At 39.3% G+C, this 12,591-nt stretch overlaps 1 protein-coding gene across 1 annotated transcript in view; it reads right to left on the bottom strand.

Moving 5' to 3' along the window:
* Window positions 1-12,591, bottom strand: part of usp43a (ubiquitin specific peptidase 43a) — a 134,063-nt gene that overhangs the window by 119,934 nt on the left and 1,538 nt on the right. The window contains exon 2 of the mRNA XM_026170554.1: window positions 2,871-3,023. Coding sequence (XP_026026339.1) covers window positions 2,871-3,023 — 153 coding nt within the window. The remainder of the gene's footprint in view (window positions 1-2,870; window positions 3,024-12,591) is intronic.

The raw sequence follows: 12,591 nt of genomic DNA, 5'->3' as shown, positions 1-12,591 counted from the left end.
AAAGGCTACTTTGCAGTTGAGTATAATGGAATGAAAGAAGAAAACAAAACCACAGTCTGGGCAGTTGAAGAGTGTCTTCACTGAATATTTTTTATGTTTTTTTAATCCAACTGTCAAACATAGATTTCATCACTAAATAAGCTTATGCTTCTGTTCAATAAGTGAGATATATAATCATTCTTCTGACCGCTTTCCTGGGTTGCCTTTATATCCCTTCCACTTTCCAAAACTCAGTACTGATCATCATTTATGTAGTCTAATCATCTCCTTTCCAGCCTTCTCTGAGCCAATCAGCCTCCATGCTGTGTGCTTTAAAATCCCAGTCCTCTTCTGTCATTCTACCTTTCAGACTCTGATGCAACCCACCTCATACCCATCTCTGCCTCACCCTGGACCCTCAGAGCGCCACCCAAACATCTCTCTTCATCTTCACCAGCACCAGTGTCTAGACTCCAGGAAGTCCTGTTTTAATTCCTGTCACTGCTGGGATTCCAGTCTGCTATGATTCATAGGAGTCTAATCGCCAAATAGCTTAACTGAATTTTGTATCTTAATAAATGTTCAGTTCTTCCAAACAATCTCCACTTAATCAAATATTGTAAAACCATACATGCATATAAGGTTTTTGAATTACAACAGTGCTGCATGAATGAAATCAGTTTGTAGAAAAATGAAAGAGTTTTAGGTAACAGGGAAGAAAAACAAGAAAATAAAACTCCTTATACACAGAACCCTTGTCCATAAACTGATGCTAAATGTAAAGTAAAAATAAAACAAATCGAAATTCCTGGCTCGTGTGAAAAAAGCCAGTTATTTTCCTCATCTCTGCCTCACTGCCACAGTGGAGGAAAGCGGCTTTATCATACCATGATTCACTGGCAGCCTAATGAGAGCTACAGTCCTAAGCTGTTTATGTTGCATAAAGGACAGCCGCTATTAGCACTGGTGTCAGAGTGGGGGAGCTGGACATTGGGTGGCAGTGCAGCAACAGTTAAGCTTGTAACAGTACTCATTTACTACCAAGTCCTCAGCTGGCGGCCTGTAGCGGAGGCCGCATGGTTGGCAAACTCCAGATGAACTGAAGAAACAGGATGATACTTAGCATACGTGATTAAACACAAGAGGGATGTCAGAGTGGATGCTGATCACAGCAGGTTTTCACATTTAGTATTCAGTGTCATAAAATACACAAATATTTGTAAAGACATTCATGGACATGATGCATTTTCTAGCCCATTTCCCTTTTATTAACCATGCCAACTAAACCCTAACACCAGTTTTTAGCCTAAAGCAGCCAAAACTCTTTCAAAAAATATCCTCATTTTCTTTTAAACAGCCAGAAAATAAAACCACCTAAATTCAAACTGCTTTAACATTTAACATTAAGTTAATTTGTATCCGTCAACAATAATCTTTTAAAAAAAATAGTGGGACTCGAGAAAAAATGTAGCAGTAGAAACTATAGTTGCCATAAAATGTGACATGTCTACCATTTGTTCCCTTTAACCATATCACACCTAGTTCTGGTGTGATAGTTCTAATTCTCCACATGCACGGTAGCAAGGTGAGCATCCCACATCAGAGACAGAGACAAGGACACGGAGAGTGTGGGAATGAATGACTGCCACTTCAGCAGCTTCAGAAAACAGTCACTGCACACAAAGATTCATTTCAGACCAACTGCAGCTGAAAGAACAAAACCGTTCTGACCCTTCACAGATTCAGCTCCACTTGGAGCAGAGAAGATTTAAGGTCTGTGGTGAAGAGACGAATTTCCCCCAGAAATATTTGTTTTCTTACCCATGTTCCTTAAATAAAATGAAAACCATGATTAAGACTGCCACATTAACACAAGACTGCATCCCAAAATACATTTACTGGCATAATTTAACAGTGCTTTGTTTGTTTGTTTGTTTGTTTGGGTTTTTCGTGAAATTCACTTCTGCAATTTAAATTTGATCACACTGTTAAAACAAATTTGATGGATTTTAGTGCAACCTGGAAGTGTCAGGTGTAAGTATATTTGTAGAAAGTTGTCACTTTTGTGTGTGTTTAAAAAGTAATCGAATGAGACCAAGATTCAGCTTTGGACTAAAGCTGATCACAGCTCATAACAGTCATATCAAATTTTTAAAATAAAATTGGAAATGATCAGAGAAATGGGGTGTCTGAGAAATCTTAACAACTTGAGTGAGCAATGAAAATAGATCCAGCGCTGTCCCACTACTCCAAACTTGCAAGAGTCAGCAAAGCATACCTGTGACTGGGGCTATGGTAACCAGCTTAAGCAGAAAGTTGGTGATCGTTGGCTTTAATAAAGCTCCAGCCCAAAGGAAGGTATCTGATCTTGGAGCCAGTTTAATCCTATATTTTTGTGGTTATTGGCTTTAAATGTTCTTTTAATTGAAGAACTTTACAAGTGCTCAGTGGATACAAAAATCTGCTGTTTGTTACTTGAAGCATTGGGAAAAAAATCTGAATAAAACTCAAATACTAAATAAACTCAGAAACAAATACAGGTTTGCATATTAATAATTTATAATACCACGTAACATTGCAGATATGTATTTATTCAATTTATCAAGGCTGTAATGATAAAAACTAAGGAGTTGAATGTGATGAATATAACTGAATATAACTAGTATTGAATTTATACATTTTTTACACAAAGAGATCCAAGGTACTAACAAAATGAAAACAGTGGCCAAGACCCAAGAGGAGATTATGTTATTATTTTACTAAAACTTCTGTTTCTGAAGTATTTAAATTTTTTACTCTATTTTTTAACAGTGAAGTAACTGGCCTGAATAACAAACAATGATTTCAAACCAGACAAGGCGGATCAGTAAAAACCGGTGACGCAGACTTACCTTGGCATTGGCTTTGGTCTTGGTGCTGCTGTTGTTGTTGTCAGGGCTGGAATTGGCATCTTCATGAACTCTATCTAAAAGCCAGAGGAGGAACTCGAGGGCATCATGCTGAGAGTTTCCACGAAACTGAGATGCATATTTGGCCACAATGCTCTGTGGGATGGAGAAACATCACAATTAATCTGTCTTTCCAGGTGATTTCTAACAAACTTTGACTTTTGCATTTATAAATTAGTTTTGGTTTGGAACACTCAGGAGGGAGACAGCAAAACAGCAATGCTTTTCCGTCTGTCATGATCAGATAAGTCATACTAAAACATCCGTAAGACATTAAAAAAAGATGTTTTCCTCTGTAGTACAACCCAACCTTTGTCTAGAATATAAAAGCCATTGTTTTTAGAACTTTATAAACTAAGTAAGCATTGTCAAACTTAATGAGATTTCCTGGAACTAAACAGTACAATACAGGGATGACAGCCTTTTATTCCTTTTATTATCCATGTATTATTGCCAAAAAAAATATCTTCAAAAGCCAGACAAGTCCTTGAACAGCATTGTTTGGGCATATAAAGCCAAAGAACCCTTATCAGAAAGCCAGGATGAAAATAGGGTGGAAAAAGGCTTGGTATGTCTCATGCTCCCGAACATAATAAACAAAAAACATGGTATAAAAGGCAGAAGAGGGAGTATAATGGCATGGGCATACATGGCTTTTAGTGGTACTGGGTCACAGACAGCAGAATCGGGTCTAATGAATTCAGAAGTGCAGAGGGCTCATCATTCATCTCTCATCTCACACTCTGAAAGCAGCTCAGGAGTTTCTGAAGATAAATACGTGGAATATTCTGCACTGTTTGATCCACATTTCACTCACAGACACAGACATAAGTAAAGGCATCATAAACTACTACGAAGGCCAAAACTATTTTTTAATGCCAGCATCTTACAGACAGAGAAACATAAATTCTTGTAAGCAAAGAACAAACAAAGTTCCACTCATTCAAATGTACTCCTAATATTCCTTCATGTTTGTGGAAAATAAAACTTCTTTAACTTTATCGTCACATCTTTGCTCTGCATATTTGATGCAGTTTTTATCAGGTGACGTAATCATGCATGGTGGTTTGATGAGCGTCATTGTCAAAGCCTGTAATACTTTCTGGTTTCACTTGAGTGATCTTAGGCAACACTGTGACTTCTGCCAATGCCACTTCTTCAGACTTCTAACTTGGAATTCATGGCATGTCAGTGCCACAAATGGATTGCCTTGGCTAGTGTGTCAAGACACCAACACCAAAGGACACATTGTGTGTCTAGAGAGATGAAGGTGGCATCTGTTCTCAGTGTCATATAACACCCCAGAATGCAAACTCTAAGCAATTAGATTAGACTCTTGTATTAGACTCAACTCCCAACTGTCTCCCAATTCCAGCAGTATCTTCCCATGCCAACAGCAATACCCATCTGATATCCTCGTGTTGGTGCTGTTCCCACATCATCATAATAAATGTTGTTCCAGGTTCAACATTGCAAGTGACCAATCGCTTGTTGTGACGTAATACTTTTGCAAGCCAAGCCATTCATTCATTTATGAAATTCCAATGTTGCAAGGACAATATGTACAATGCTTATTGTTTATTAAAGAGCAGTATCCTGAAATGCAAAGAATTCAAATTGCTGAATCGGCGGACAGAGGCGGTTTCCCGCAAGTTAAGTAGATTTTATTTACAGCATTTCTTTCTGAAGTCGCAAAAGTATCACGTCACAACAATGTGACCAACACGAGGATATCAGATCGTGCCACTCCCAACGGGCTCATCTTCTCTAGCAGCTGGTCCATTTGATGCCAGACAGGTATTTCTCCGTTCCCCTTGACTCTAAGCAGATGGGTTTCTTTCAGACCTTAATTGATGAGTAAATAGATGTAACTTGAGCGGGGAAGAAGAGTGAATCCAAGCTGAAAGTCTTTAGCTTTTTGTAGTAGCATTTAAGTAAGATGAGGCGTTTTAATGGTTAGCTGTTTGCTAAAAGCTGGAGTGCTGGTTAGCTGTAGCGCCACCTTTTTTCATGCTATTCATGAACTTCACACATTTATATGCACTGCATTTCAAAAGGAGACTCACACAAACTGTATCCACAACATCGCAGGTGTTTCTTGGGAAAAAACAAAACAAAAGTCCAGTCTTTGTAATTCAGTTATGAGGAAGGAGTAGTAAATTTATGAGTGGGACAGAAAATGACAGACAAAACTGATTACCACTACACCAGGTGGCTACTTTGCTTTCTCTCAGTCACTCTTTCTCTCTGTGTGACTGACAGCATCCAGGCTCTGCTCTGCACCTCATTAAAAATCACCACATCATACCTGCAGTATCCCAGTATCTAAATATAAACACAGGAGGGAGCCCCCTGCCTCCCCCCCCATTCTATCTGACAGAGACAGCCCGCTAATGAGCTTCATCACTATGAGAAAGCACTGACAGGGGATGGAGGGATGTGGGACAGATGGAGAAAAGGATCGGTGGAGTAAGGGAAGGATGCTGGCGAAGTTTCAACAGACCAGTTAGTGTTCTTCTTCTGTCTCTTTATCAAAAGGACAGCACAGTTGTGGAAGGCCCAGAAAGGAAAAGTGAAAAACACAGGCAGCACAGTTTGTCAAAGCTATCAGCGAAATGAGAGAGGAGAAAATGCAAAGGACGAGAGAGGGAAGGAGAGTTTCCAAGGTTACAATAACGAGACTCAGTCTGGGCACTGAAAGCTGGTGGAAATCAAGGGGTTAGGACTTCAGTGCAATGGAAGTGCACTGGCCTCGCCTGCACTGTTGTCTCACGCTCATTTTTCTCTTTGTGTGCACGCGTGAGTCACAAAAGAGGCGAAGTTGTATTCGAAAGCAGCAGTTCTTGTATTTGATTTCTTGTAAAGAGGGAAATGAAAGAAAGGGCATTGTTTAAACTGAGGCAAGGTGGAGGTGAAAAGAAAAGAATAGCAGGTAGGTTGAAAAGTCAAGTTCCTCTGTAAACACCAGCAGTGCTCAGATCTGACCCGTCCACAGCTAAAGAAGTATCGTAAGTGTTTGTAGAGTAAACACATCAGAAGTAGTGCAGGAGAGGAGAGCGGTGGGTGGAAGGGCCTGCTTTAGGGACCTTACTGAAAGAACTATTGATCAGTCTAGAAGAATCTTCTCCATCCACATACGACTGAGCGCCACTCAGTGCAGAGGGCACAGGGAGCAGTTCTCTTTATAGCTTGAAGCATGATTAGTTTCTCTCAATGAGTTTAATCCTCTTTTGTTATTGAAGAGCATGAATTAAATGTGCTGTTGAATCATCAACAGATTTGGATCATCAACAGATTTGAACAGAGAGATATAAACTTTTTTACAGTATGGGAAGTTGAAAGTTTTCAAAAATACATTTGCAAAAGCTGAATTTCCCCTGGATGCTCCAATTATTATTCTGCAGTCCACCAAAAGCCAATACTCTGCTTGAAAGAAAGTCTTGGCTGTGTATATAGCAGAGGAATAAAGCTATAGAGTCTAGGACTGTCGGGGTTTTTCACCCCCCAAAAAACAAAAAAAGAAAACACCAAAGAATTTAAAAGCACTGGAAAAAGATAGCAGAATGACAAAAGACAGCCATAAACCTGTGCAGTCTGCACAGCAGGGGTCATGACCTCCTGCGGTCAGCCGAGACAGGGCTGCACTCCACACTCAGATGTCTGTTTCGGTTTTGTATCTTGCAACCTTTCCTTCACCTCACACCATTACCCCCATCGCACATCCATCCTCCTGCTGTGTAAACGACAGATTAGAGTGCTGGCGGGGAAGGAATTTACTATAAACATACATCAAACAAATGACCCTCCCCTCTCTCTAAAAGAAAAAAAAACCATTTACACCACCTCACCCCATCATGATCCAGCTTGACAAACAGGCTTGATTGGATTCCTTAGTGACGGTCAGAGAGTGATACTGACAAACCATTGCAAGGTGGAACCGTGAGAGGAACTGCACATGCTTTTGTTTTCCTGCATACACCTATCTTCCCCAACAACAGGTGTAGCTGGAACGGGGGGGAATCTCTCACTACTGACTGGTCCATTTGCTGTTTCATTTTTCAGCTGGTTCGTGTTGTCAGATCACCTTTGCTGTTGGAACAGACCAGAAGCAGGGCAGTTATCACTTATACTGCTCGCTCTCCTTCCCATCATTCTGTTTCATCTATCACACAAACACGCACGCACACATGCACAAGTTCTCTGTCCTCTTTTCTTTGCCCGTTCTTTCTATTATCTTTTTTCTCTTTTCTCTCTATCATATAAGAAACATTCCCTCCACTAATCAGCAACAGCTGGGCTCCAGTCAGCCCAGCTAACCCGTAAACACGAGCAGAAAAATGAGTCTCTCTCTTAGCATCTTAGCACCTGTCCCTCCCTGTCTCTTCATTCCAGTTTCAATTTCTCTGTTAGAATATGTTTGTAATCATCCAATAAAGGTTAATGCGAGTCAAAAACGAACAAAGCCTGCATTTCTACAGCTACCCCAGCATGAGATATCAGTGAAGAACAAGAAAGGGGAAGATATGTGATGAAAAAAATCATTTCTGAGTGATTTAGTGTCTGTGCAGTTTTTCAAAGTGAAAAACTGCATTTAGACTTCTTAAGTTAACAAATCAGATCAACCCAAATGATTTAAGTTACACACATTGAGGAATAAGTGAAACTTAACTTGCGAACTTTTACTGAAATAACAGTGATCAGGCTGTAAATTGAAGCTGATAGAAAAATAAACCACCGTCACTAAAGCAGGAAACTGCAATTCAAATACCCTTTTGAAAGTGTGCTTTACACGTATCTGTGCTTTCCATGACTCAAGTAAAGCAGGCTCCCTTCTATGATTTGGCTATTGCACTGTCACACCCCAGTACAGTAAGTATTGATGCTTTTCCACGGCTTATGTCATTCGGTTTCAATATATAAATCATGACAGGGATAATAAACCTGGTGGGAAAAGGTGTCATACTGACACAGACTCCTCCTTACATTTCTTTATTGTCTGTTGCCACAGCGGTGCAGGTACAATATAATACAATACGACTCACTGAGTCGTGGGAATGCATGCTGCTTTCTAACAGCATATGGTGGCTTTGTTGTCGTACTTTTAAAAAGTCTAACTCCACTGTTGTGAAACCAAGTGTTTGAAGCTTCTTTTTTTAAATTTCCCTTCAACAGCTAAGACAGGTACTAAAGAGCGTATCTGTAGCCAGGTGTAAAATATAAAGATTATTACAGCACAATAAAGTATTTTATAATCATCCTGTTTATCCCACTTGAATCTAAAAGTAAAGCCCATCTGTTTTGCTGGGGAAAAAAAACAATGCTGCTCATCAAACTGGGATGATGCGCCATCGTGGCATTTCTGTGCTGCTCAGCGCAGGGAGTCCAGGTGGTGTACGTCCCCCCCGCTGTGTGCACAATGTATAGCTCTTCAGCACTGAAAGCGAGAATCAGACTGGTCCCCGAAGCAGAAATAAGACAAGGCAAACAAACCATCAGTCTTGCTGGTGTGCTTTACTGTCACAGACCTGTTCTCCCCAAAACAAACAAAACCACTTAAAACACCAGGCTCAATCTTTCAGACTAAGCTCCCCCGGCCCCACAGAGCTGGATCCTGTCAAGTGTTTAAAAAAAAAAAAAAGATAATGATCCTTTCAGCAACTGTTAAAAGTAGTTATAGCACTGTTAATTGTTCAGGTTGGGAGTATAAAGCTGAAAAAAGAGAGAGCTTGCTCTGTCATCAAGTTAAACTGATGTAGACAACTTTTGGCCCAACCAATAAAATGAGATCTGATGATCAAATGTGCTGTGAAGCAGTAATGGCAACGCTGGCAATGCTAACCATTAGCTAAAGCTCTTCCATTAGGCTGATTAGTGTAATTTATAAGCAAGCGTGCGTTTGGGGGCACATTGGATAATTTACATGTGGTTATTATGAGAATATTATGAGCAGGTGGGCTACATTAAATAAGCTCTGAAGGAATTCTGTGAACATATAACGAGCATATCGAACAACAGTGGTGTTGAAGTTTAATGGCCAAGGCTCACCAATGGGGAAGCAGAAATTTCAAAGCACGTCTGTATTCAGATTTTTGAAAAGTAGCCCCGATTTCACTTGATATGCTATCACTTCTTTGGATTGCATGCTTGGATGAGGCCCATTTGCTACATATAGAATGTAAATTGACCTAGAATGTCAACTGAAACCTTTGTATGAGGTGTTGCCAGTCTGGTAGCTATACCTGCCCTCCATCAGCTTATCAGACACTTCCACACATTCTGAGAGACTTGATCTGAATCTGCCTCTGATTCAGATCAAGCACTTTATGTGCTGAGATTTTGTGATAATTCTCAGCGTGTGGTGGATGATAGCAGCCACTTTAAGTTTAAGTCATTATCGAAAAACGTCTTGTGTCACAGCTTTGCATAATTCTTCAAGGTGATAGACCTGACATGTAATCACTGACTTAACTATTTTTCTAAAAGCCTGACGTTATTCTGGTGTATTCTGAGCTGAGTCTCTGTGACTTCTAATTTCTGCTCATTCATTAAAGCCGATCTCAAACAAAGTAGAGTAATAAAAAGCATTGCGATAGCCTTTATCTCGGATATAAATTTCCTTTTTTAACCCACTTCATTACAAGCCAGTGACTCTATTTAAATGCGAGCAAATTTGTCAATAACCGGCACATGTCAAGGCTGTCTGTTCCTTTCTCTAATTACAGACGAAGGGGTCTTGTGAGGATCACAAGGATGTTACTTTAGTTTGGCTGCAGTGTCTCTACCTCCCTCATTCGCTCACCCTCTGAGTGCACACCGCTGGAGGCATCGCAGCAGGGGGGATCCTCTTTTCCAGGCCAAATGCACTCGCTACAGTAAACATCCTCTCTCCTGCTTCACTCCGGGATAGGCGGACCCGTACAAATCATTGTGTCAAGGCAATGGCCCAAGGAAAGGAAATGTGTGTGAAAGATTTGTTTTCCTTTTTTTTTTTATTACAGGCAACCATGAGAGTAATTACAGAAAAACACTTTCAAAGCACATTCTGACATTAACAGTTAATATTCATATGAGGATTTAATCATCATGCTGTGCACACTGTAGCATCCTTCTATTTTCTTCCCGCTTACCCAACCTGGGGTCTATTCCACTCGTCTTACATCCTAGACAGGTAACCAGTCCAACACAACCCACAACACAACCGTATATGGAAAAGAAATAGAAAAAACTTATAAAAGACTTGCATCAGATGTGGCCTACTTCATATAGTGAATCATATAAGGCTTATATGATTTACTCATGAATTTTTCAAGGGATCTTATATCTGTTTTCACTCTTGTATGCTTTTCATACAAGTTTCACACAAGACAGATACAAACTTCATAAGATTTTTATATATCTTTTCCATGTGGGAAGGCTAACACACAGAGCACACAACCATGTGTTTTCTCATCTACACCTACAATCTACAACAATTAACCTAACAAGTCTTTAGACTGTGTGGAAGCCGTAGTATCAGAGGGAGCACGTAAACTCCATAAAGAGTCAGTTCAATAGAGATCAATATATTAAGTGTTTACTGTACGAATTTCTTTATGCAAGGCCTGTTATCTAGATCCAAATGATCTTTATGATGTTGCGCATACTATCTTCACATATCAGACTTTTGACTGTTTTAAAAGACTCAGGCTACATTAGTTTCCCAAAGCAGGAGTTGATCTCCCGTTCGTGCAGACGCTCTTCAGTAATAATATCATAACCAGCTACCCTTTATATTTCTTGGACTGAAACACCATCAAGTTTTTCTTCTACTTAAATCACGACCTTTTCTCAAAGCTTCAGCATGCTCACACCCAAGTTAGCTAGTAGAACATTGCTTATAAAGCAGATTTAATTCAAGGTGGAAGTGCAATGAGCAGCATTAGATGTGAGCAACCACAGAGACTGCAGGCAGAAATTAGCATAAAGCTAAAATATGAAACACAATCGTTAAGCAATGTGATTAAAACACCACAAAAATAATGCACATGATTAAAACAATGATAAAATATATAGATATAAAAGATATAAAACAATTCATTAAAACAAGAGCAGCATTAAACCAATTAGAAATGAATAATACATGTGACTTAAATTACTGCTAATAATAATAATAATAATAATAATAATAATAATAATAATAATAAAGGATTAAATAAAATAATTAGGAATAGTAATAGCAATGTGTGCCTGTGTGATCACATATGTGTGTGCGTCTGTATGTGTCTGTGTATTACATACCTAATCACTCATAGTTTCCCTGTGCTACTGATATTTCAGAGCAGTTTTTTGTTTTTGTTTTTTTTTCTAAGTAATCCTGCTGATTGGCTACCATCCAACCACTCCTGAGAGAAGTCTAAGCCTCTACAGCTCCCAGTTACAACTGCAATGAGTAACAGGAGCAAGAAGCCTCTTGTGTGTAAGTGTTTGATCACTTGTTGTTTTGAAAAACCTTAAATTGAAGAGGTAAAGCTTCCGTTATGAAGCAGCCCCTCTGCACTGAACACTTTGTGTTTGTGAGTCAAGACCGCGTGTCTTCTCTCACAACTCTGGGAATGCAGACAAACCACCTGAAGTGTAGGAACAGGTAAGCCAAATCAAATCAAATCAAATCAAATCACTTTTTATTGTCACATCACATGTGCAGGCACACTGGCACAGCACATGCGAGTGAAATTCTTGTGTGCGAGCCCCACAAGCAACAGAGATGTGCAAACACAACAACACAAACGAGCAAAATACAAGAATGGCCAACCTGAAACTAATAAATATATGTACAATATATAATAGTGTATGCATTTCTGGATGTGTATACTAAATATTTTCCTACGTGTGTGTGTGTGTGTGTGTGTGTGTGTGTGTGTGTGTGTGTGTGTGTGTGTGTGTGTGTGTGTGTGTGTATACACATTTTTACAAATTAAATAGTAAAAAAATAAAATAAAATAATAATAATAATAATAATAAAATATATAAAATATACAGAGCCAAGCAGAGATAACACAGCCTACGTGTAATCAGTAACCACATGGTTACCGAACTGCAACTACTTCAACAAACAATATCATAAAATGTCGAAACCATGAGGTCTTGAGGTTGTTTTATTATTACTGCCTGGGACAGAAAGGTTTACCACTGACCTCTGACCATATTCAAGCTCACACCTTTAAATTTTTATCCAAATATTTACCCTCCTTTCTTAATTGTGCTCATGATTTTTTTTCATGTCTTTAGCTTATATTAATAAATGGACTGGACTGTAGTCAACATAATTTACAAAGAGTTTGTTGTGTAAGTATCTTCATGACTCTGTGTTCTTTCTTATAATCAATCGAGACATTTTTTGGCAACTTCTAAAAAGCTTTAAGAAGTATTTTTAAACTTTTTGACAGGTGATCGCTTTTTGGGAGGCAACTTGGTATGACATGCAGCTTGTGGCACTAAATGTGAAGAAAGTAAGAGATGAATGTGAATAAAAAGTTTAGCCTATAAATATGATCTCTTTCTTCATGGCCGAGGTGACCTACCAGGGGAGCCTGTGGCACAAACTTCACGAGAGTGAGTAATCATGGCCCCTGCTGATCCTCTTCTAGCTTTCAGTGTGTTATATCTCTGTACCTTGTCTCCCTCA

Source organism: Astatotilapia calliptera, chromosome 6, assembly GCF_900246225.1.
Source record: "Astatotilapia calliptera chromosome 6, fAstCal1.2, whole genome shotgun sequence".
Taxonomy (NCBI): domain Eukaryota; kingdom Metazoa; phylum Chordata; class Actinopteri; order Cichliformes; family Cichlidae; genus Astatotilapia; species Astatotilapia calliptera.
The sequence above is the reverse complement of the archived record's forward strand: the minus strand, read 5'-3'. Positions and strand labels throughout refer to the sequence as shown.